The 25,015-nt window shown below is 42.2% G+C and overlaps 1 protein-coding gene across 1 annotated transcript in view; it reads right to left on the bottom strand.

Annotated features, from left to right (window-relative positions):
• Positions 1–804: 804 nt before the first annotated feature.
• syt9b (synaptotagmin IXb) overlaps positions 805–25,015 on the bottom strand; it is a 41,770-nt gene continuing 17,559 nt past the window's right edge. Inside the window, exons 2-8 of the mRNA XM_041939244.1 lie at positions 24,690–24,865; positions 22,034–22,251; positions 21,285–21,825; positions 7,852–7,972; positions 7,514–7,685; positions 7,286–7,415; positions 805–882 (exon numbers count right to left, since the gene is read on the bottom strand). Of these exons, the coding sequence (XP_041795178.1) occupies positions 805–882; positions 7,286–7,415; positions 7,514–7,685; positions 7,852–7,972; positions 21,285–21,825; positions 22,034–22,251; positions 24,690–24,865 (1,436 nt within the window). The remainder of the gene's footprint in view (positions 883–7,285; positions 7,416–7,513; positions 7,686–7,851; positions 7,973–21,284; positions 21,826–22,033; positions 22,252–24,689; positions 24,866–25,015) is intronic.

Below are 25,015 nucleotides of genomic sequence, written 5' to 3'. Positions count from 1 at the left end.
TCTGAACTGGAATGCCTCTGTCATTTCTAATTCTGTAACCTCACCTGTCTAACTCTTATTGTATCTACGATAGCCGATCGCTCACACAAATCACAAGTTACAGCTTCACTCATCGGTCTAAAAATGTATGATTTTGGTCCACAAACTGCAATTGGCTAAAAAAGCTTGAGCTGTTACATGATCTTAACCTGTCAGCAACAAGACAAAATGAATAATGACAGTACTGTAGTAATTCAGCTGGAATGTAGTTAAGTAATTTTTGGTTGTGAAAACACAAGAGGAAGTAAAAACTGTGGATTAGCTTTGCAGCAGCCGTAGCACACTAAAGCCTTGTTCAATCTATTGAAACACCAGCTTGTGTAATGGCTTTTAGCTGATGTTACTGCTGTCAGTCACACCTTCTACTGTATATTTTAACATTTGGACTATCTGTAGTCCATCATCCATCATTCTGCCACCCTGAGGCTCTGCATGTGTGTGTCTGGGTTAGTGTGTGCGTGGCTGTGTGTGCGTGCTTGTCCTTCTATATTTGCAGGATCCCAACACTGAGCCCACTCACAGTGTGGCATCTAACAACTTTGTTGTGACCAAAATGCTCCCATAACTTAAATCATTACATTTTAGGACTGAGACTTGAGGTAAGGATAGAGTCAGGGAAGCAGTGTTTATGGTTAGGGTTAGGGTCAGCCTACAGGAAATGAATGTAAGTCAATGTAAGTCCCCACAAGTGGTGAAGCAAAGGCATGTGTACTGTGTGTGTGTGTGTGTGTGTGTGTGTGTGTGTGTGTGTGTGTGTGTGTGTGGTCATGGCGATGGTGGTGCCTTCAGGGAGTTGGTGGATCCTCCTTGGCTTCCACTCCCTGCTGCTCCCTGTCCGACCCACTGGACCACAACAGAGACGAAGGAGAGAAAGACAGACATCAGGTTAGTTTAGTTTACACTCCTTCCAGCTATCAGGAATAGTCAGTATCTAAATTGAATATATTTACAAAAATCAATGAAGTCAATAAGGTAAAACAATTGACAATATGTAAAAAGGGATCATCATCACATTCAATAGACAATAGACGATCTGAATGATTCTCTGTCAGGGAACGTCCAGCCTGGGAGCTGAGCGGTCTGATGGTGGGTCCACAGAGTAGAGAGGACAGAGTCAGAGAATAATCTGATTCTGGGTGAACTGTCAGTCATTTCCTTCCCTTTGTCCTTGAATTACAGTCTTTTTGGCTCGTTGCCAGGGCTTGACAATCACTCTCAGGGCGGAGTGGGCTTCTTCCACTGGTCAGTAATGTTAGATGTGCACATTTTCTGAATTCGTAAAAAATTCGGGGGCCCAGAAGTGGGCCATGAGCTGCCATTTGACGCTGACTGTGTGAGTCCTCCATGAGGTCCAGATCAGGGTACATTGGCTCTTAAAATGGTCAGTTGCAGGTCGGTGCCAGGACCAATCTGTGAAAGCAGGTCATAAATTGGTAAAGTGGCTTAGCCCTCCCACCTTCCCTGGTCCTCATGAATGTAGCAGGCCAGTTCCTTGACCCAGAGGCCATCTGGACGACAACTTCAGGGATGGTTAATCCTTTTATCACTGAAAGATACTACATTTTCTCTCGCATCTGTGTTGATTCTTTGATACATTATTTAATTTAAAATCCAATATATGTGTGTGTGCATGTGTGCATGTGTGTGTGTGTGCATTGCATGCGTGTGTATGTACAGCTGCACAGGTATGTGTGATAATGATACGGCCATTGAAGACGGTACACTGTCTACGCAGCTGCACAGCCAAAGCAGAGCAGCAGCTTCAGCCTTCCGTTGTGTCTACAGGATGTGTTCAGGCACAGCACTGAGTATAAATCATACACATTTTGGCAGCACTCAGAGCCAAAAACCCAATCACTGTGTTTACACATAAAAAACACGAGAAACCTTGAACCGCTAAAATACGATTTTATTCTAATCCATATTTATGTTTAAAAAGAGCCTGAATACGCTCAGTCAATTAAATTATTCTATTTATATTCTTTTTTATGAGTGGAAGTTTGAATGTTTTGCACTTAACCGTAGGTCAAGATGGGCATCCATTTCATAATCTGAGGACACAAACAGTGTTTTGACACGACTGTGACAGATAACAACTTCATAGGAATAATGCTATGACCTCAGATTTGGATTAGACCCCTGTCTGCATGACCAAGCTATGTGTCCGAGAGGTGGGGATTGTTGCATTGAATTACATTAGTGTTCCAAATATTTTTCTATTAATAGAAATGTCACTGTCACATGGAGGCTGTTCAGTGACTTTGTGTCATGTTGAATGATGATTAGTGTGTGATTATTATCGTGCATGGCTGGGACACTTGATGGAGTTGCGCCATTGCTAACATTATTAGTTACGCATTCGCCAGTCAGGACAACCTAGTGCTCGTCGAATTGACCTTCTTTCTATTTTCTTTTAGGGATTTTGTTCTCTGGACTTTACAGCAGAACAGGACTGTAAGTGAATTGAGTATTTTTCAAATCAGTAAATTTACTTCCACTTTTTATCACAAGCATTGACTTCACTACATTTATGTTTATTCTGATAAACTGTGTGAGAATGGAACAAAAGAAAGGAATCAAATCAGCGGCTGCAGCAGAGAAGGAGCTGCTGGTGTGTTTGTTCAGCCATTTGTCTGTCTGCTAAGCTGTCTGTCTGTCTGCAGCTGAGAGGACTGGTTACAGTGGGACAGAGGGGCCGAGTGGACTGGTTACAGTGGGACAGAGGGGCTGAGTGGACTGGTTAACAACCACTGCTGCCTAGCAATGTAGCATTGTGTATGAGCTATACAGTGTATAAGTTCCTATTGTTTACACGTCTCTGTGCTGTCTGCTTTGGTGATGTTTGATTCTGCTGTTAAAGTGGCGATTATTTTATTCGTGTCTAATATTGCTTGTTGACATTTCATGCAGTTGTAGCCTAAAGGTGTTCTTTATTTTACAGTGCCATCATATGTCACCACATATGGACAGAGGAGCTTTAAAAAAAGTAAACGGTGCAACACATCTGATAAACTAAGATAACCTCCTCTGTTCTGGACTTTTCTGTGTTCTCTCAGAGCTCTGTCAAGATGGTTTGCAAAACTGAACTTGAGTTCCACTGGAACTAACTGAGTTTGGCTTGAAGTTTTAGTCTGAAATGCTGGTGCAGCCAGGCATTAAGACAAGTTCAAATGTCTACTGTTAAAAAGGTCTGTGAGCTGTACTGAACCACTTCCTGTCAGAAATAAAAGAAAAGCATAAAAAAATAATAATGCGATGGATTCTGTCAAAATAATGAATTATTTATTTGAGAGCTGATTGACTATTTTGATCTCATCCTCTATCATCTGAATTCGACCCTCGCTGAAGAAGGCTGAGCGAGCAGGTTACCGTGGCGATGAGTTTTAGCCCGAGCCAGGCCCGTGGGACTGAAAATCCAGGGATATAAGCTCAAAGCTGGCTTGCAAATGCAGTGAGCGCGGGCGCTGCAGAGCGCCTTTCTCTTCAACCACTCATTCATGTGACAAAGTGGAGGCAGCTGAGCTTTCTGCTTTCTCCATTCCCTTTGCTTTCTGCTCAATAGCATCAGAACTGGCTTGAAATGACTCTGGGGAATTCAAGAGCAGTTTGTTGTTGCTGGTCTTGCGTGTGTGTGTGTGTGTGTGTGTGTGTGTGTGTGTGTGTGTGTGTGTTTACAGTCCTGGCTGAAGACATCAAGTTGGTTAATTATTAATGCTCTCAGTTTGTGGTCGGAGGGTCAGTGAAGCTAACTCCTAAAAGACATAAAAGCTTATGGTGGATAAGGAAACTGTGAGCATGCACGTGTGTGTTTCAGAAAGCGTGTGTGTGTATATAAATGTGCACATGAGACTGCATGTTGCACGTGCTTGCAATTATTTGTTAAATAGAATCTATTAGCTTTTATGTGCAAATCTTTAATGTGTGCAAAACATGTACTTTAGCTACATATGTGGCCATAATTCTGTGCTCATTTGTGGGGACATAAATCTGTAAAAAAAAGTCCCCAAAATGTAAATCATTCAGTTTTAAGGCTTGGGTTAGGGTTAGGCAATTAGTGGTTATGGCTATGGTCCAGGAAATGAATGTACGTCTATATAATCTCCTCAAAAATGACGGAAGCATGACTGAGTGTGTGTGTGTGTGGGTTTGTGTGTGTGTGAGTGTGTGTGGGTTCCCCCAGGACTTCCGTGTGGATCTTTTAAAGAAACACAAATAAACCATTAGTGTGGATCTCGGACCCGGCTGCTGTAGTCCAGTGCTGCTGCTAATGGCTTCAGAATAAGACACAGCTAGTGGAGTGTGAGCCTTAGTGCGTGTGTGTGTGTGTGTGTGTGTGTGTGTGTGTGTATGTATGTTTGTTGGTGCAGCACAAATGGCTCTAGAGACAGAAAGAGAGCTCTTCTAGCTTCACCACTGTTGGTAACTGACCTCTCACCAATACTGCAGCTCCTCTTGTGGACAAAGTGTGACAGCTAGTGCTTCATTTACCTCTACAGCTGGATGCAAAGCTCAAGTGGTTAACTGGAACAAGTGGGAGGACTTCAAGTCAACAGTTGAGGTCACAGTGACCTTAACTTTTGACCGCCGAAATCTAATCATTTCATTCTTGAGTCCAAGTGAACATTTGTGCCAAATCTGCAAGAATTAAAATCTGCATAGCATTCCTGTGATGCTACTATCGAAATGGGACGTACCAATGTATGGACGGATGGACGGACAGACGACCCGAAACTATCCCGAGAGGAGGAGATTTATGGTAAGATCACCTGGTGTTGTAGAAATACCATTTAACCATAAGCATTACACAGTGCCCTTTATGCAGAGCACATCAAAGCAGACCTGGCTGCTGCTCCACAAGTTTCTGTTCAACCTGCACCATCAGTGAGAAAGAGCAGCCGTTTAGGCCAGCTTTTAACTTACCACTACAGTTTGTTATTTTGTTCCAGAGGAATTATCTGTATGTGTGTTATCATGTGCATATATATCTATATATATATATTTATATATTAGGAAGAGTTTATGTCATGATGTTTTTTGTTTTTTGATTGTTAAATATCTCAGGTAGAAAAAAAATCAAATGCTTTATATTGCAGTTTTTCATTCATTTCTCTTTTTTAACAGGCAGCTGTCGTCGTCAAGCAGCAGTGTCACTCGGTGAAGGCAGCAAACGTGGTTTAAGTCACACTGGATGATAAAATGATCTAAATAGATACTCATTATACATTAGGTGGTCTTCTTTTAGATGGAAATGTCATTAGAGTAGCTGAAGAAAATCAGACATGTTCATTAGAGGTGGAATAATATTCCTGAGGTCCTTCGCCTCTCATAATGAGAATCACCAGACCTCCACTGGTAAAAATAATGATGTCTAGAGGGGCTCATGTCAACAGTCCTCAGTCCAGTACTGACAACCAATGTTAATAGCTGACAAGCTGGCTTCAAGCTAGCCAGTGTCCATTACATTTAATAAGGACTGTTAAACATGCCAACACATCTCTTATCAGAGCTGAAACGAATCCTAAAATCCTTGAAAAGAGAGAAAAGACACGTATGAGCTGGCGGATGCAAGGTGTTACATTTACCTGGACAGTGATCCATTTTGAAGCTCTGAATGCCGACAGATTTGGCTTTGACAGCTCCACATGAATGAGAATGGATCAGTCCAGCATGTGTTTTAGCGTGCTCTGTTTCTTTAATGAGTGTGGGCTGGAGATTCAGAAATAGAAACAGCTCAGTGAATGGAGCCACCGCTCCGTGGCTCTCTCTCTTTAAGCGAGGTGCCTCTGTTGTGGCAATCACAGGAAAGCAAGTCGAGTATACATGAGGGTTATGCAGTATTTTTGTTATGTAATTGTTTCATTTCTTTTTTTAATTGTACCTCAATATGCCTAATTTAGATTCTCTTTATTTACATTTCTGCTTTGAAGTAAGACTCCTAAGAGAAGCCCTTGTACATACTGCTGTATATTGTGAACAAGAAGACATCTTGAGCTTGTTGCGTATTTAGTCTTGAAATATTCTTAAACAGGTATGTTTTTACTTGAATCTTCTGCTTTTTCAGCCTGATAATCAATCTGAAATGACTTTAATGTAATATATTTAATGGCTGAATGAATCAGACACGTGGGTGGTGATTCGGAGGTTGAGGACCAGGCCAATCAAATCCATTACAGAGAGCGCAGGCCTACATCAGAAGCTCTACCTGTACTCCATCAAACGTGGTCGGTTTTTATTTGTGCAGACATCAACAGTGAATGGTCAGTTGGTTTGGCCCACCACTTTGATCCAGGCTGAAAAATCAGAGCAAATGTGAGATTTGGTACCAACATTCATGATCCCTAGAGGATGAAGTTTGGGTGAGACATTCAGGTTCACCCCAGAAGAATTGTAACTACTTTGGTTATCTCTCAACTTTTAACAGAGCACCATCATCAGGTCCAATTTCAAATCTGGCTAAAACTCTGATTTATGACCAAATGTGACATCTCTATCATTGTCAGCAGTACTCTGTGTTGAACCCCTTAACGCTGATTGTCGCGAATTCGCATCATACCGCTTTAATCCACATTGCAGCCGAATCGCGCATGCATTCCTCTAATGCCGGTTTGTGCATATTCAACACACACCTACGAACCTTTTGCAAGCACTGGTTTCTCATCGGACCGGTCAAAGTGAGAACTACATCCGTTGTGTTGTTGTTACAATGTAATGGTTGTAAGCCAATTTAGTGGCTTTTATGATGCACATTTATGAATTTTGAAAAAAAAAAGTATTTTATGCAAATTAGCGACAACAGGCATTAATGCTTAAATGCAAGCATTAACGGTTGTTGTCGCTAATTAGCATCATTCCTAAATTTATATCTATTCTATATGCTACAGAAAAATTAACAAACTCCTCTTAATTTAGGATCAATTTTAAAGCAAAAATACAAAGAATTATTTTTTTAATATAATTCTAAATAAATTCAGGCGCCAGGGGTTAATGCTAATTACCAAATATTAGCATTGTAAATAAACTAAGATGTTGAGCATGGTAAAGAGGATAGTCTTGTTTTTCTGAATTATTCATGTTATTCATTATCCATATCTCTTTTCCTCTTGTTTCTCATGCCAGATGATGGCATGAAAAGGATCATCATGCAAGAATATTTCATTTGTGTGTGTTTCTTTGTAAGAGCGATATTAAGGAACCCGAGTTTGCATCTCCAGAAATGTACCGTACCAATACACAGAGCAGCCCATACCTCTATGAGTGGGTGCCAGTGTGCAATGGGTTTCCGTGGATATGTCAGCATCTCACTCCAGTGGTCTCGCCCCAGACTCTCAGCCTCATTGCCCACCCTGCACACCCCGATCACTTCATTATGTCCGACCCTGAAGGACAGGAAGAACAACACAGAAACTCCAAAATGTTGCATCAGTTAGCCTCGTGTACTGTAGCTGAAACTGATATATGTAGGTAACTTACTAACCGGTCATAGTCCATGACAGCTATGAGCAGGCTGATCTGGTCGATGTTCTCGGGAGGAACATCAAACACAATGGCTTCATTGTACACCGGGTTCAGAGTGTTACGCTTGGTTGACGTCTTCCTCTTCTTTAGCCTCCGGCCGTCACACATCAGGGACACTTTCACATAGGGATCTGGAGAAAAGTAACACGCGGCTTGTTCACTAAGAAAGCCAGAATGTACTGGGACGGAAAGAAATAAAATACAACACTGACCAACAACAAAGCGCTTTACACCTTATGTGTTTATTTGACTACCCCACCTCTCAGTGGAAACATCGCATTGTCAGTCAGCCCCCACCTGAAGCTCCAGTGATGTCCATCGCTTTGAGATTCCTGGCTTTGATCATGGTGATGGTGAGCCTGCCAGCCGTGGGGAGATAGCACAATGAGAACATCAGCTCTCCCAGGTCCACATTGTCCTGGAAAGAAATAGATTACATCTTCATATTAGTGTCGTCCATTCTCCTATTATCAGCATTATCGCACTTTTCACTCCAACTTACAAAAAAAGCATTTTACATAAATATTGTTGAAGCCTAAACTTGTCATTTCCAACCTGTTTGGCTTGTGGCACCTTGTATAAAAGCAGTTGGGGTGTTTCCCCGCTAAATATCTCATCTGATTTCATTCTGAGGCCAAGTATTTTACAAAAAAGCACAGATTAGTGATAAGTTTGAAACCTAAAAAAAATCTATGTAGCAGAATATGTTTTTTCATCATTCCTCTCCAATTAACTGTCTCACGACCCCTCAACTTTTCCAAATCTCAGCTGATTCCAAAGCACTTGGCCTGCCAGTTGGCAGAGAGAGTTAGACATCGGACGTCAAATGTTAAGCTTGATGAAAAACAGCAAGGGCTAATCAATGAAAACAAAATAAGTTCATGTTTAATAAAGGTTAAGTAACAGTTGAGTCAGTTCATTCAACAGAAGGCAAATTATAATATGTTACACAAGCCTTTGCACCTCAGATATGGATCATGTCTCTGAGACCCATTTAATCACATCTGCAACGTGCAGCTGCAGCATGACTCACCATTAATCAGCATGTTTCATGTCCTGAGCTTTGACATGATACGCAGCATGGCTTTGGATATTTGGAAACCGTTATGGAATTCACCATGAACCACTCCTTTTTTTCCCAAGAGAACATCCCTGCTTTCACAACGTATACACAGCCGCGCACATGCCAGGCTCTTTTCCCAATTAACACATCTGAAAATAACGTGTGATGGTGTGAGGATGAGCGGTGCGTTCATGAGACAAGCACTCGCAAGGTTTCTTTCAGAGGAAACTGATTTCCAGTTTTACGCTTTCTCCCACACATCAGACTGACACAGAGTTCCCTGTTACAAAACCTTGTAAAGGAAATAGAAGGAGCAAAATTTGTACAAATCCGGATACTTCATCTCAACGAGGGATTTCAAATGGAACTTTCAGATGTAGTTCCAGCTGTTTCAGCAACTGCAAACACAACTCATTAAAATCAATTACAGCTCTTCTACTAGAACAAAATCTCTCACTTGCTACTCAGAATTCAGCTGTTTATGTCTCAACGGATACAGGTGAAAGGCAGGCTGACACAACTAGTTGATGTGTCTTAATGCATGCTGTCCAATCAGTGATTAATGCACAGGATGTTGGTGGGTTTGCACTTAGTCTCTGTCACAAATAACCAATTAGCTAGAAAGCCTAGTTAAAGGTCAGACGTCACGGTTATACTGGAAAATCATTGGGTCACTTAAACGTCTGTATGTGCTCCTTCTGATGCTGATTAAGATTAACTGGAGCCAGTCTACCACCGGCAGCACACACACGCACACACACACACACACACACATCAGGATGCTACTGCTCTGGGTCCTGTGCTCAAAATCACTGAAAATCAAATTGAACAAAATGAGCTGATTCATCATGGATGTCAATATCTACATGCCTGCAAGCACGTAAAAACACATATACTCACATGATATGCACACACACACCACACACACACACACACAAGCATGGTAGTCCAAGATCCATGACATTCTGGCTGTGTGATGACTTGATTCATCACACACATTGCTGAGGCAGAATCCACCACTGACACTGCATCACCATTGTTGCTATGAGCCTCGGGCGTTAATAATGTACAGCTTATGATTTCTCCAAGGTGCAACACACATGAATTTTGCAGGAATTCACACACTGATACACACAAACAGGCAGGCACTTACACAAACAGCAGACTCTTAAACTCTCCACAGATAATGTGATATCCTTCTCCCACACACACACACACACACACACACACACACACACACACACACACACACACTCAATCAGCACACTTAAGTTTTCAGACTATAGAGTGCCACTCACTACTCTTATGAGCACTCAAATCAAGCCTGCGGTCAGGATTATGGTCACTTGTGCTCAGCCAATGAAATTAGAGCGGTGCTCTAAAGCACCCCAATAAAGCAGAGAGTGTGTGTGGACAGTCCATCTTCTCCAATTATAAAACTGGCACCTCCTCTCCCTCAGGAGCAGCCAGGCTTCATCTACAAACCTCTTTCTTGCTTTGTTTTAATAATAACAGGCTTCAGCCTAACTCGATCTCTCTCCTCTCATCCTCAATCATTCCTCCCCCTCCTTCTTTTTTTAGTTCACCGCGTGTGTGTGTGTGTGTGTGTGAAAGTGCCCTGTCTAACACGTGTCACTATGAAATTAAGTGATCCTTATGATTCCACTCATGCACCCCATCCCCTCTGTCATGGTTTCGGGTTTAAAGTTGAGGTATTTCCTGTTGCATGTGGAGTTTCTCTTCATGTGTTGTGATTTGTTTTAATTGTTTTTAATTCCTGACGTCGTCTCTTTCCCATCCTCATGACTGCGGATTAGTTAGACCTGTATTTGTTTCCCGCCTGGGCATCCTGGTTTGTTATTAGTTTGGTCATTTGTATTTCTTTTTTGTTTTTTGGGGGATTTTGAGCCTGCCTGCTTCTGCAGTTTTTGCCTGCCTGGTTTGTTTGTCTGGATTCAGCTTCGGTTATTAAATCTTGCTTTTTGTTCTTCAGTCTTCCTGCCTTGGTGTTCAGCACATGGGTCCTATTGGAACTACCAAACAGTATGACCTCACCAGAAGTGGACCCAGAGGACATTAGCTTTCCATCCGAAGAGGTGATGAGGTGATAACCACCTTGGTTAAATTCTTAATCATTATTAATAGTACTGCAAACATAAACAATAAGCTGGGGGCCGGACCTGTTTGGGAAGAACCTCCTACCAGCTCAAGCACCTGAGTCATCTAGCCTCCAGCCAGTTCCTGTTCCTGGGTTGACGAGCTTCCTGTCTTATTCCAAGACAGACCCCAAAATGGGATGAGACTCCCTGTTACCTGGCTCCCTGTCGTCCAGCTCCCTGATCTTTCAACACTGGGTCTGCACACGCCACTTCTGTTCCTACTTTCCAGCTGGTGGTCTGGCCAACACCTGGGCCTGTGCTGCACTGGTGTCCAGTTTCTGAGCTGCAGCAGTGTCTTGCTCCTACAGTCTTCAGTGTTGGTGTCAGTTTCTACAGAAACAGACTTATTTGCAGGATTATACTAAGTTGATCATGTCATTCAGCAATTTGGTGTTGCACAAAGTAAAGGAGCTTATTAAAAAAGACTGGTCAAAACTGAAGCAGCAGGTGAATTCATTCTCTCGTATGGTCGAGCTCCAAAAAGGTTCCTATATTTCTCATAATGCAAATCAAGCTTCTTTCATTTGAACTTTTGCCTGGTAAATCCTTCAAACTCAGTTTTTAAGGTTGTTGGAGTGCAACCTTTAATTAGAAAACATTTAAACAGTTTTCATGACAGGCTTCAGTTATGTTTTTTCCAAACTAATGGAGGTGCAGTAAGCATAGGTATTGGTTTAATTACTGAAAAAGGATATGATTTTATTTGGTTAGGTGAGAGAACTGAAGGTAAACCCTCATAGGATTATTGATATTGTACTGAAATGTTGGCAGAATGCTTAAAACATTTCATTTTTACTGATTCTCCCCTTAACATTTTAGTACAACAACAAGTGCACCACAGCCTCATGTACACACATATAAAGTGAATGTTGGGTTTTGGGGCCTAAATAAAACTGCAAAACGCTGCAATCTTTTCTATTTTACTAACGCAGCTAAAATAACAAAAGAACTGAAATGAGTTGAACAGTAGAGGACAAAAAGCTCACTTAAATGCTGGAGATCCTGTTACACAATGGCCAATCAACAGTACACTATATCTGCCTGGTTGAACATGGTGGAAGTAAATAAATCACTGCTGAGGCTATATAGATGAACATACTCTGGCAGAATCAGGTTAGGCTACAGGATCCCTCAACTCTCTCAGTAAAGAATAGTGAGGCCGTTGCACACAAAACTGCGCGGTTAGTTGATTTGCAACGAAAGTATAAAGACATCAGACTGAATATACTGCAGCTTTCATCTATATATATACTATATATATCCTTGTTTCCAGATCAGACCAGACCAGGGAACCATATTTAAGAAAAATGCTGTACTCTTACTTCCTCTGTGTAAAGATTCTATGTATGTTTGCCCCTGTAATATGCTCAGGATCTCCCGCTGACTTAGTTGACCACGAGCATCCAGAGAATTCTCACGTAGTGAATAAGGGCAAATGGGAGGACAAGTGCCTGTTATATGGTCCCATTTGTCATTGTTGGGAAATAGGAGCCTCGTTTACTGAATTAACGACACACACACACACACACACATTCACATGCTGACCCCATTTATCAAGGCACTGAGTACAGGCCAACCAGACTGCAGTCAACAGTATTAACTGGCCCTGCAGGAGTTGCAGGTTAGAATGTCTCTTCATTGTCTCCCAAAAAATCTTGCTTATAAGAAAGAAGGCAAGAACGTGCATTTAAAAACATGATAGATATCCAAAAGCAAATTGAAATTTGCCTGGGCATCTTTGGCAAATATGTGGTTCTAGACTCGTGGTGACATTTTGATTACTCTCAGGGCAAGTTGGTAAACAGATTGCAGACTTCAGACTTGCACATTGCAACAAACAGAGTACCCATCACCACACCTGTTCTTTTCCAAGGGTGTAGGAGAACCTGTGGGGGCTGTTAAACTTTAAAAAAAATGCAGAAGGCACCTTGAAGAGCCTATGTTTAGTTTGTACTTTCGGGGCTACTGTAGAAACATGGCAGTGCAACATGACTCACCGTGAAAGAGGACCCTCCCTCTGTATAAAAAAACCTCATTCTAAGGCAGGGGTGGTGAACCTCTGGCTACCAGGCTGTATATGCAAGACTGTTTGATGCTGCCAGCGAGGCAAATCATAAATACCAAAAAATACATTTGTCTTTTCAGCGATGAAGTAACTAACATAGAATAGCAGACAAGCAGCAGCAGGTGGGTGATGTAAGCACAAGCGAAATACCACCAGACTTATTTCAGTGATCCTGGGTTATATCTGGATAAAATGATGCTGATGATGTGTTGACTGAAAAATCATCAACAGTGAGAAATATGTTGCTTTATAACGTTGGTGATAATCATAGATGGTAAAGTCTCCATGACATCACCCACAGGTTTCTGAAGAGCCATTGTGCAGCTCGGTGACAGAGGCTCCAGTCATCACCATCTTGGTAGTGCCTGACTCAGCCAAAGTCCTGGCTAATCCAAAAATGAGCAAAGAGGTGGAGCAGGGATGGGCTGAATGAAACCTGGCTGCTGAAACATGTTTATATCTGCTGTAAAGTTGAGCATTTTAATATGGGAGCCAATGGGGACTGATTTGCTTTTGGAACCAGCCTCAAGTGGTCAATGGAGGAACTGCAGGTTATGGCACGTCCATGCTGGCTTAATTTTTCAGCCCTAGAGGCTGCCACTCAGTGATCATTATTAATGTAGGTTATGCAATTGGTTATACGCAGTTTCATTTGAGAAATAGTCATTTGGACGTGGCACACAGAGGATGCTGGCGAGCGTTTTTGTTGTTGTTGTTGTTGTTGCTTGTACAGCTTGTTCATTCACCCTCCCTCAGTGGAGTCACTGTCAAGTTGTAAGGAGGTTTTTTTTTTGTTTTTTTTTTAAAGTTAATGTAAACATGTGCCACAAATACACCATTTGCACTCACCAGATCCTGTGAAAAACATTAAAAACTGCATTCGTCGGTGCAACTGGAGAGCCTTCAATGACTATGCTCGAGCCTTGAGTCACGTGGCAACAATTCAACGAGAGGCCGACTGAGCTGCTGGAAGGTGAGCCAGCAGCCATGAGGAGAGGGACAAGAGAGGTCGTCTCTACATGTATAGCACAAGGAGCCCCCATTTGTGGAGCTCTGCAGTCTCCCCTCCCTTTCCCCATTGTGCTCCTGTGTTTTTCCTTTCCTTCAGTCTCCCGTCTGTCACGTCAGAGTCTGTGTCACTGCAGGGCGTGGCCGACAGGCTGGACCCAGCCTCCTGTCCTCCTGAGCACAGCTGAGCTCAATCAAGCAATCAAGACCCACCTGCCTACACACTATTTAAGCACCGCGGTTTCAGCCAGAGGAGACTGTTAACCTGTCCTTGTCTGTGCCCTGCCGGTCTGCTCTCACCACAGAAGCTGGACTCAGTTACTCTGGCGTCTCTGCCTTGTCTGGATTCACCTGTTGCACCTTCCTTGAATATTCATTAAAACTGTAAACTTTTTCAGTCTCCTGTCCTCTCTGTTTGAGAGTGGTATTTTGGGTCCAACTCTAAAGCATGACACTATCTTTTTTCCCAATATTGGAAACACTTGTGGGCACTCGGAAAAATCCAGATTTCGTATGTACAGATTCATCCATAGGGAGGAAGATTCTTGCCACGGCAAGCCTGAGGTTTATTAATACACACAAAAGGGATGTGCCAATTTTAAAACAATATATATTAACAAGTGCAGGCATTACAGACTGTTGGGACTGTGTCCTATGACTGACCTTATAATGTACTCTCCACTGGGGGAACATAATTAATTTTTCTATAAGCATGCAGCTCAGAAATGTGTGTACATTACAGTCCAGTACATATGGCCAGGGATGGCTAGAGGCTCGGTTTGTGCCTGGAGCCATGATTAATGCACACAGACTGGAGACTGGACCAGCACAGGGTCCCTCCCTGTAATCCCAAGGGGGGTAACCTAGTTCTGCGAGGGACGCTGAGAGGAAGAGAGAGAGAGAGTGGAAACTCCACATTCAGACTTCTCGTACAGATGCACAATGCTGAGACTCGAACACCCACAGAAACACATAACGTGTGGTATTGTGATGTTGTGCTATATTATGACCAGGGCGTCGTACATCTCTGAAGAATTCAGTGTGGACTGAGGCACAGCATTTTATATTGAAGGATGCAGGTTAAGATTTCCTATGCTAACTGTTGTAATATACATGTATGTTGAAAATCTTGAAATTGTGTACATTAGTACATTAGCTTTCATGTTAAGGCTTGGCACCTTCTTGTTTGAGGCTATCACTGCAGGTATTTTCATTTTACAAAATCCACTTGCTGCACCTCTGCTGACTGTATGTCCTCTTTGTTTCGGACTTTCCTCGGGAAGGTAGGCTTCCCTCAAGTCTCTGCACTTTCACTGCTTTGGTTGGAAATGTGAAGTTATCTAAAAACTTGTCATGTTAGATTAGTAACAGTGTTAAGTTCTAAAGTTTATTTCTTTTCATGCATAAATCTGCTAATCTGGGGAGAAGCATGTCAAAGTTGTTGCAGGGCTGCAGTGCTGCATGTCATGCTACACTGTACTGTTGGGACTGTGTTTGTTAGTCTGGAGAATGTAGTAACTGCAATCGTGTTACACATGCAAACACAAATCCAATTAAAGCAACACACACTGTTATTGTTCTGTTTTGTTCTGTCCATTATTATTCATAGTCTGATAATGTAACAAAGCAAGGGTCAGTATCACTGGTCAATCATTTGATGTATTTAGGCATGTAAAGGTATAGTCCAAACATATTTGGGGTTTGAATTTGCTAGCTCGGGACAGTGGCTGGAGTGGAAGCAAAGATTTTGGCGCTTCAGGACAGCCACCAAGCTAAACAGCTCGCTCATTTACGTCATGGACAGCAAAGCTGAAAAGATTCAGTTTCACTGAGTTTGAAGAGGAGGAACATAAGAAAGACTACAATGCCGTTTTGAAGAAATTTGCCTACTTTATCCCAAGATGGAACTGAATACATGAAAGGTCATGCCTTTATCAAAGGAGCCAGCTACCCAGTGAGAGAGCAGAAGCTAGAAGAGAAGGCTGGTCGTGGGCATCAGAGATAAGGAGTTGTCTCAGAAGTTTCAGCTCACTGCAGACTTGAAGCTAGCACAGTTCATCTAGCAGCAGCAGAAGGCTGCTAAACAAATTAGCCTCCTGTCCAACAGTGGAGCTGCAGGTGGCTAGTGTTAATGTTACAGGATGAGCAAGGGAGCAACGGAAGCAACAGGAGCCAATAAAAATATCCAGAAAGGTAGTCGTGGCATCCAGCACTGTGATACAAAGAAATGCCCTCCACCTAAAAGCACTGGGAAAAGTGCAACACAACATTTAGCACATGTGTGTCGTACGGGACGAAGTCGCAGAGACTATGGGACAGTTTCAGTTTCTGGGGGAATTCAGTGAGGCGGCTAGCCTGGATAAAAGTATTGTAAGAGTCACTGTTCTCATGAAAACCAGACAATGCGAAACAATGGACATCACCAGGTATTGTGAGTCAGCTCCACTCCAATATTTTACGTGGTGGACACGGCTCAAGGGGAACAGTAGAGATCCTCTCGGCAGGACTTGTGAGGACATTTTACCTTGCAAGGAAGGAGGACAGAGACAAAAAGGGAGATGAGCTACCTGTTAAAATAAAAAAACTGCTAAAAGGAAAAACAAATGTTCAGGGGGAAGAGAGATTATTGCCAGTTTTAAGTGTTAAAGTTGTGTTATCAAAATGTTTGAGAATATATCTTTGAGGGGGAGAAGTGATGAAATGAATTTTGTTTGGTAATGGTACCTTGAAGGCATCAGCACACATGTTGCCAGACTCGGTACGAGATGTTGGTGTGTGGAAAAACACCAGGGAGGACTGTGTGTGTTCTCCCTGTGCAGGCAGAACGAGCAGTGTCCTTTACAGACTTGACATTACAGACGGGGAGATGAGATCCAGGAATGCAGATTGGAGGGTTTGGCCACAGTTTAAGAACAAATGTTTAACCAACACTGACAGCAACATGGCTCTGTGTGTGTGTGTGTGTGTGTGTGTGTGTGTGTGTGTGTGTGTGTGTGTGTGTGTGTGTGTGTGTTCATCCTCTTGCAGTAGAGCAAATCTGTGTTAACCCTATCCTCCTTTATGGGTGGCTAATTTGGAGGTTACAGAGAAATCAGTTTGCAATGAACTGGATTAATGTTACTGTATGTTCTTACTTTTTAAGTTTGGTTTCAGTGTGTTCACAAATACGTTGCAAAGTCCAAATCTGATACAAATAACCGAAAAGACATGTCAAATGCATTAGAAACATCCTAAAAGAAACAAAAGGAACCATATCAAAATAGATTATGTAATCTAAATTAGACATATCTTGACTGACGTGACTGTATATTCTCTGGTTTTGAAAGATAAAGTATTCAAAAGTTGCTCAAAGTAAACATGTATCCCGAGCTGGAAAACACCAGTAGTTTGCACTGCTGATAGCTGTCTGTGTTTGGTAAATTGATGATTAAAAAAGGATTATATTTAGAAATCGGACCCCTCAGGCTTAGACACGGGAGACAGGACAGCTATAGTTCACAAGCTGGATGCCTCAGAGGAGGTCTAACCCATTTACTGTAAACTGACCTTATTTAGCTGGGAATGCTGTTGGATGGTGTTAAAACGACATTTGTTAAACCAACAAGATCTGTGTGTGTGTGTGTGTGTGTGTGTGTGTGTGTGTGTGTGTGTGTGTGTGAGGCAGGAGCGTTATCCCACCAGGTCTTTGCATGGCTGTAGTTCGTGATTACAGGTCAGAGCTGGCGTTTTGCTGGCTTTGAACTTAATTACTTGATGAGGAGCAGCTGTGTTGTTGGTGTCAGATTCAAAGTCTCTCTCAGAAATCAGGCTAGCAGTGGAGCAGTGGCCACACTCCAGTCACCAGGGGTAGGTTCCTGAAACATCTTTCTGATATTCCTAATTTCCAGTCTTTTCATTCAATGTTCATGGGTTTCTTAGCAAAAGGCTAGTGACATAACCTCATACAGATTACATATATTTACACACACACACCCACACACACAACCACTGTTTAAAAATGACACTGTTTAAAACGTAAATACAAACACAATGTGATGATTTGCAAACAACTGAAACCCCATATTTAACTGAAAGTAGCACACATTGAAAATCATTTGTTGAAAATGAGAATTTTTTTTGTTTTTTGAAAATTATGTCTTCATTTATAATTTCATGCCAGGAACACACCTCAGTCCGTCTTAAATTAGACTAGTGATTAATTAGCAATTCAATTAGTTCGGGACCAGAGAAGGCGGCAGCTTTTCTGGGTCTGGTTTATATACGGTTTCCTCTTTGAACTAAACTTTTTATGTGTGTTTGTGAGCCCATGCAGAATCGTGTCTGTTTTCAATGCAGTAAACATTATATATATATATGTGTGTGTGTGTGTTTGTGTGTATTGATTCATATGTAAATGTGTTGAAAACACTATATTTAGTACATGTAAATGTATGCTTTTCAAACAGAAAACATGAACTGCTGTATTCATGCAATGTTGGCAGAATGAACATCATTCTGACTTGCTGGTGTTAATGCATGGTGCAATCAGGATTCAAGCCCTATTGTGTTTGTGCCAGTTTTTTTTTTCCCTGCCACAACTGCTCAAATTGCCGTGAGCTGGAATGAGCAAGTGCTTCCCAAGAAATATGAGCCAAATCAGCCAGATGGTGGCGCTGTAAGTAAGGCCCCTCACACCATAAGTCCAGCTCAACTCCTTCACAAAAGGCCTCATAAATCTGGGTACATATCTTCAGGCCATGATTGAGAATCACAAATACAAAAAGGTGTACCTCAACACCCCGTGAACAGAATTTCAACAGTTTAAGTATGCATGCTCTATTAACCAAAAGTGTCATTGATTGGCGCAAGTGGCCTATCACATATTTGCTCATAACTAAAGACGCCTTCGAGCAGTCCTGATTAAACTCACTGGAGACACCAATACACAACAAGTGGGGGACAAATGCTGCAGGCTTCGTGGTGATGGAACAAGTGTGCGATGGTCTCATGTGTTTGAACACAATTAAACTAGCTGAAGTGACTTTGCTCACCCTTGTTAAGCCAGGCAGCTGCTCCCTGCTGCTCGCCACTTTACTTTTGGCTGATCGAGCTGCTTCTTTCTGTTATTTGCTACTTGCAGCTATATTCTTTATCATTATTATAATCAAAATTATATTACGTGGATGAGACTTAAGACATGCCACGCTAGTGGATTTGAGGCTGCACACAAACACAGCAGTGATTTAAACTAAATCCTAATGTCAACACACTGATGTTTGCCATCGAATGTACCATGGTTACCATCTTGGTTTAGCGTGTTCTCATGCTGACATGTGCTTATTAATAATAACATAAAGTACCTTTGAGGCTGATGGAATTGTCATTTGTTTTACCAAAGTATTAGATTCAAATTTGTTTGACTTGATGGTGGCTGTCCCTCCAATCGTTCTGAGACATTTCACTCCTAAGAATAACCTGCCTGTGGTGGTAAACAAAAAGACAGTACCATCCTCTGGGGACCAAGAATAGGCCTATGTGTACCAAGTATCGTGGCAATGCATCCAACAGATGCTGAGATGTTTCAGTGTGGACCAAAGGGGTGAACTGAGTGATTGGCATTGCCATCTTTACAGCCATGTTGCTAGCATGGCTAAAAGAAACACTGCCTTTTTGGGGGGCCAGTATGGGAAGTTTGATTGTGTCAAAAGGATCCTTTGAGTAGCAAAAGAGATACTATACAGTAAATGTATAATCAAAGCTGTCATGTACTGTATATATGTATGGGGAGTTGAAATGAAAAGACTGACTGTTCAAAATCACTTGAACTCCAGTTCAGGCCTACAGACCCTCTACCCAGATTAAAAAGCACATGCAATAAGCATAAATTAGATTGTGTGCACCACTTGCACGTTTTAGTTGTCATAATATCAGTGAATAATATTACTTGCCTACACCTGATCTGAGAACAGAATTATTTTCACGAGAACAAATATAGCTGTTTTCATAGCTCCATCCAAGCAGTACAACAAAGAGAAAGCAGAAGAAACTCTGATTAAATTAGCAGTCAAGAGTGCTGGCCTCATTTCTTTATGTTAACTGTTTACAGCTGCAAAGTTTCAGTGAACCTTGTGTCCTTGCCCTCGACTCGGTTGTCTACCTGACTTGAGCATCTGTTCTTTCAAAGGGTCTTTTATGTTCAGGAGTACCTTGTAATGAAAGGATTAGACACGAGGGAATGAGTCTTTTACAAGGCTGAGTAATAAACACAGAAGAAGACATCAAAATGTTCAGACTGCTAGATTATTAGTACAAAATAACACATAGATGCACACATACACACACAAGCAAAGGGGGGAATAGTTCCTCCTGAGGAGTAAAGCTTCATAATGATCCTCGGGAAGAGCCCTTAGGAAATGACAGGTCCAAAATAAACACCCCAAACGTGCTGAGGAGCCACATGACTTAATAAGAAATCCTTTTATGACTTTGCATGAATACTGAAAGACTCATTCAAGTCTTCATCTGTTTTTATAGTAGTAACTTGTAAACTTTGCCTTGTGCACGGTGGAGCAATGCTGGGACGTGTTAGAGGTGCTTTAGTAGGTGAGAAGCCGATACCACAATACAAGAACCGCCTGACAGGTTAGGAGAGTTTGAAATTTGCGCACCTGCTGAAGCAACAGTGGTCTGAGTGGCATTGGTCAGTTACAGTCTTATTTGCTTATTTGTTGACCTATCCTCCTTCCATAAACTGATTTATCTGTGATCATGTTTATGTGTATTATTACTGTCCACTGACACTGTTAGCCCATAAACCAGAGAAAAAGCGTTTCCATCCCAAACTGAGCCACACCATCACTCAACAAGACAGGGGAACCATGAGGAATTCCCTGGCAGGAGGATCTAACTTCCTTACTGAGCTACTCAGTGTACCAACACTGCAGATTTATCCAAGTGAATAATGTAAAATAGACAGTGTCGCTGTATCTCTGTCAAACCAACCCCAGTCTTATATCAGTGTAGATCTAGGTCACTACCCCCACGTGTTTCCCACTGCTTTCATTAAACATTAACTGTGTCTAAGTATATTTCTATGTCTCTGCCACTCGAAACCACAGATGAGCTCCACTTGGAGGGGAAATGAGTTACGTCCATTAATCTATCTTCCTCCCTCTGCTTTAGTAACAGGGTTTTTTTTTGCTCTTTTTGATTGTTTGAGCATGTTCTGGCCAGACTAAAGAAACGACATGGGATTTAGGCTGGTATGGATACTGCTGGGCTTCAATTGCATGCAACTGCAAACACGCAAACTTTCTGGTCAGCTATCAGTAATTAAAAACCTGCCAAGGTACTGACAATAACAAATGAAAACCTGTACCAAGAAATGTATCATCAGCGGTGTGGATGTGAAGAGGAAGTCAGATAGTGCTAAATTAAAAAAGAAATATTTTCTCACCGAGGTTACATATTGTATGTCCCGGCACAGTTTCGTCTCCCGAGGAAAGTCGGCAAGGTCCAGGAAGTTGTCCACCACCACTTGACCAATCAAATCATGGCGAGAGAACCTGTCAAAGTCGTAGACGCTGAAGTGCAGCTTACGGCTCGACAGCTCGGCATATGCTACAGGAAAGAGAAACACCTCGTCGAACACTGGGTTGAGTGTCTTGCGGTGCACCTTGGTTTGGTGCTTGGTTTTGCGGTCAGGCAGCAGATAGATCTTGACGTAAGGATCTGAGGTCCCTGAGAAGTCCTTGGCAGGAAGGTCCTGGGCCTTGTGGATCTTCACGATCAGCTGCTCAAGGTCAAAGTCAAACTTCAGGACGAAGCAGAGGCGCCCGCAACTGTCACTGCGGCGACCGTCTTCTGCGTCCACGGAGCGCTGCTTGTAGAGTTCTGGTTTAATTCGGCCCAAACCGGACAGAGACTCCTGGCGCTGAAACTGAGCAGGGTTGAAGTCCGGGTTGGACAAGTTCATCTGACGACGGATGGAGTTGTGCCTATAACAAAGGGTAAAATTTGGGGATTTTAAATGACCATATTGGCTTTGCTGAGTCTCTGTGGCTGAAAGGCAGCTGCTGTGGCAACTGTGTTCCCTCAAGCCTTAAGTTTTATATGCTGTCAAAGTATCTCCGAGCCCAGAGGTCTAAGTATCTGTAACTGTCACCAAAAGTTGGACAGGTGTTTTAAGGATTGATGTGTTCTTACCGCACAGATGAGGTAGGCTCAGTAATCTGTCTTTGGACCCTGTCCCTGGCCAGAGTGTGGACCTGGTTTTTCTCCACCTTGGTCTGGGTCTCCAGCGGGATGTCAGGTGATGTGTGGCTTATCTTTAGGGCTGACTCTGGGACAGCCACAGCCAAAGGGGGCCCTGAAGGCTCCTTCATACAGCCATCCTCGCTGTACTCCCTTTCCTCCCCATCCACCTGCACAGCAGACGTCAGTGTTTACAGTGTTGGTGAATTCTGTTGTACAGATGCTAATTTAGGAAGGAGAAATTAGGTTGGGGGCCCTGAGGAGTTGCAGTGATAGAAAATAGGTGTATGTTTAAGCAGAAGTGAAACAGTGCTTTATTAAAGCAGTTCATCTTTATTTAAGAGACTGATTGTTTGGTAGGTTAAATGTAGTCTGACTCTCTGGTAGCCATATTCAAAGTACCGAGGCTGTGATTAAACACACACCTGAGCTGTCAAACAAGAGCTGGACAGATGTCATTAATGTGTTGGACTAGCTACTGATCACCTGGCCACTGATATATCGATTGATATTGGATCAAGATGTCAATACAACATGAACAGAAACTTCAGAGCTAACCTCTCTGGGTAAGTCTGTGTTGTTGTTGCAGACTCATCTAATCTATCTAGTAGAAGGTCGTCAGTACTGACCTGAACTTGTAAAATGAATATTTACGGCCGTGCTGAAAGCAACATGTATGCTGAGTTGACAGGCATTGTTTACGCACCAGGGTTTTAATTATTAACATGCTCTCCTTGTTGTTATCATTTTAAATTAATGAAGAGATGTAAACTTTACTCATATGTGAAAGATTGCATGCTGCAGGTTGTTCCTGCCAAACATCCAGGGCAAAAATTTTGTTTGGCGCAACAGTTGGCCTCTTTTGCCATTCTAGGGAACAAACAGTGAGCTTTAAGAGCATTTTCTTATTTTGGGAAAAGGTTTGTTCACTTCAGATGAGAAGATCAATACCACTCTCACATCTGTATGCTAAGTATGAAGCTAGATCCAATAAACGACTATCTTAGTCTAGCATAAAAACTAGAAGCAAATCAAACAAACAAGATTAAATGTCCTAATTAGTGATGTTCCATAAGTTCCATATTTACCATACAGACATTTATCAAAATTCTCATCTAACTGCGGAGGAAAGTGAGCGAAAACTATTCCTTTAATCCTGGGTGATTTCTATTATTAGGACAAGTGAGTCCTAATATCTTACAGTAGGTACCAGGTTTTGGGTTGAAATTACACGTGTATCAACCACTGGGGGCAGCAAACTGGCCATGGCTGGCTAGTCTGTCAGAAATGCAAAACAGGAGCAACTTGTGTGTCTCACTGCATCCCATATCCATCATACATGCTAAGCAGGCTTTGAGCAGAATGTGTTCCCTTTGGAAAAGTGACAAAATAAATCATGCTCAAAAGAGCGCGTACACATACTGCATAAGGGCTGGTTTTGGGAAGTAATTATTTATTATATGTATGATAATGGATTATAGCATCAGAGTGTGAAAAAGGCTTGATTTTTGAGTTTGTCTGTGTAGAAAACACTGCAAATACATAAGCGCACCGCAAGTGCACAAGACAGAATTATTTCACTAAAATGTGGTGAACGTGGCTCGGACACACATGCACTCTGGTGTATTTGCAGCACGATTTCTAAATGCTTTGTGTTATCAAACTGATGAAGATGCTTTCATAAATTGCTAGTGTTTAGTGTTTGTGTTTGGGACGAGGCTCCCACACAGCGCAGACAAGCCGTGTTCTTAGATCCATGCAGGGAAGGAAGAGGCTGTCAAAACGCTCACATAGAGATGCAGTAAGAGAATTCAAAATACTCATCTCACAGGGATTCAGTGGGGCATCCCGGTGGCCTCCTTGTCTAAGTTACAGACCATATAGAACCCAGATTACCTACTGGCTGGAGTTCTTTGCTGCACGTCAGACCTTTGTCTGTTCTCATGTTACCTGTCTGCATCAGTGGCAGCTGGTGATTATTTACCTGGGTGGGTATACAGGTGCTGAGGGCTTTCACTTACACACTAGCACTGTTGTTGTCTTGCCTGGTGCACTAAGCTTTGACTCCAACTAGAGAGGACTGTTACAGTTACTCAGCAATGAATCATAAGAACAAACACACTCCATCCATCCGCTCAGCTTTGCTTTTCATTGAATCTAAGTGTCTGTTTTCTCACCAGGCAGAAAGATCCTCTAGAAAATAAAACAAAGCGTGCAATTGGGGGAAAAAACGTCTGTTTAGCATTTGAACTCAACATAAATGAAAAATGTTCATTAATTATCACTTTTCATAAACATAGTAAAATACTGTCTTGTATTGTTTGTCATATTCTGCTTTTGAGATTAATGCTTTAAAGAAGAGTGGGCAGCTAGTGTTGAATTAGTGTTGAATTGCAGGTGGGACAGCACTCATTAGGAATACAATACACACTCAGTTTTGTGGCACATTTTAGAATGACTGAAAAGTATAAGCTAATTCATTTGCTCATTTCAAATATTTAATAATGATTTATGTTTACATTTACAAAATATAACTGAGGCGTCTAGCAAACTAAATGTTGCTCACTGTACCAACTTTCATTTTTGAATGTGAGCCTCTCCACCTTACCTCTATGAGGACGGGCTGTTGGTCTCCTCCCAGGAAGTGCGCCCCCTTGAGGACATCCGGGAGGAAACGGCCACTCAGTGGCACCCAGCACAATTTCCATGAGACAAAGAGGGAGACACTGAAGAGAGCCAGGCCACAGGTGGTCACCAGCAGGGACAACAGGCTCACCGATACATCTAGAGATGGAAGAGAGAGAGAGACTCAGTGAACAGTGATCACAGCTTTGCCAGAGAAAAACGCTGGCACAGAACAAACCTGGCTTCCCAGGAAGGACAGACTGTGTTTATTCAGAATGATAAATGAGAAAGGAAACTATTGCATTTCCC

This window comes from Chelmon rostratus, chromosome 6 (genome assembly GCF_017976325.1).
Source record: "Chelmon rostratus isolate fCheRos1 chromosome 6, fCheRos1.pri, whole genome shotgun sequence".
NCBI classification, from domain to species: domain Eukaryota; kingdom Metazoa; phylum Chordata; class Actinopteri; order Chaetodontiformes; family Chaetodontidae; genus Chelmon; species Chelmon rostratus.
This window is presented reverse-complemented; position numbering and strand designations above follow the sequence as displayed.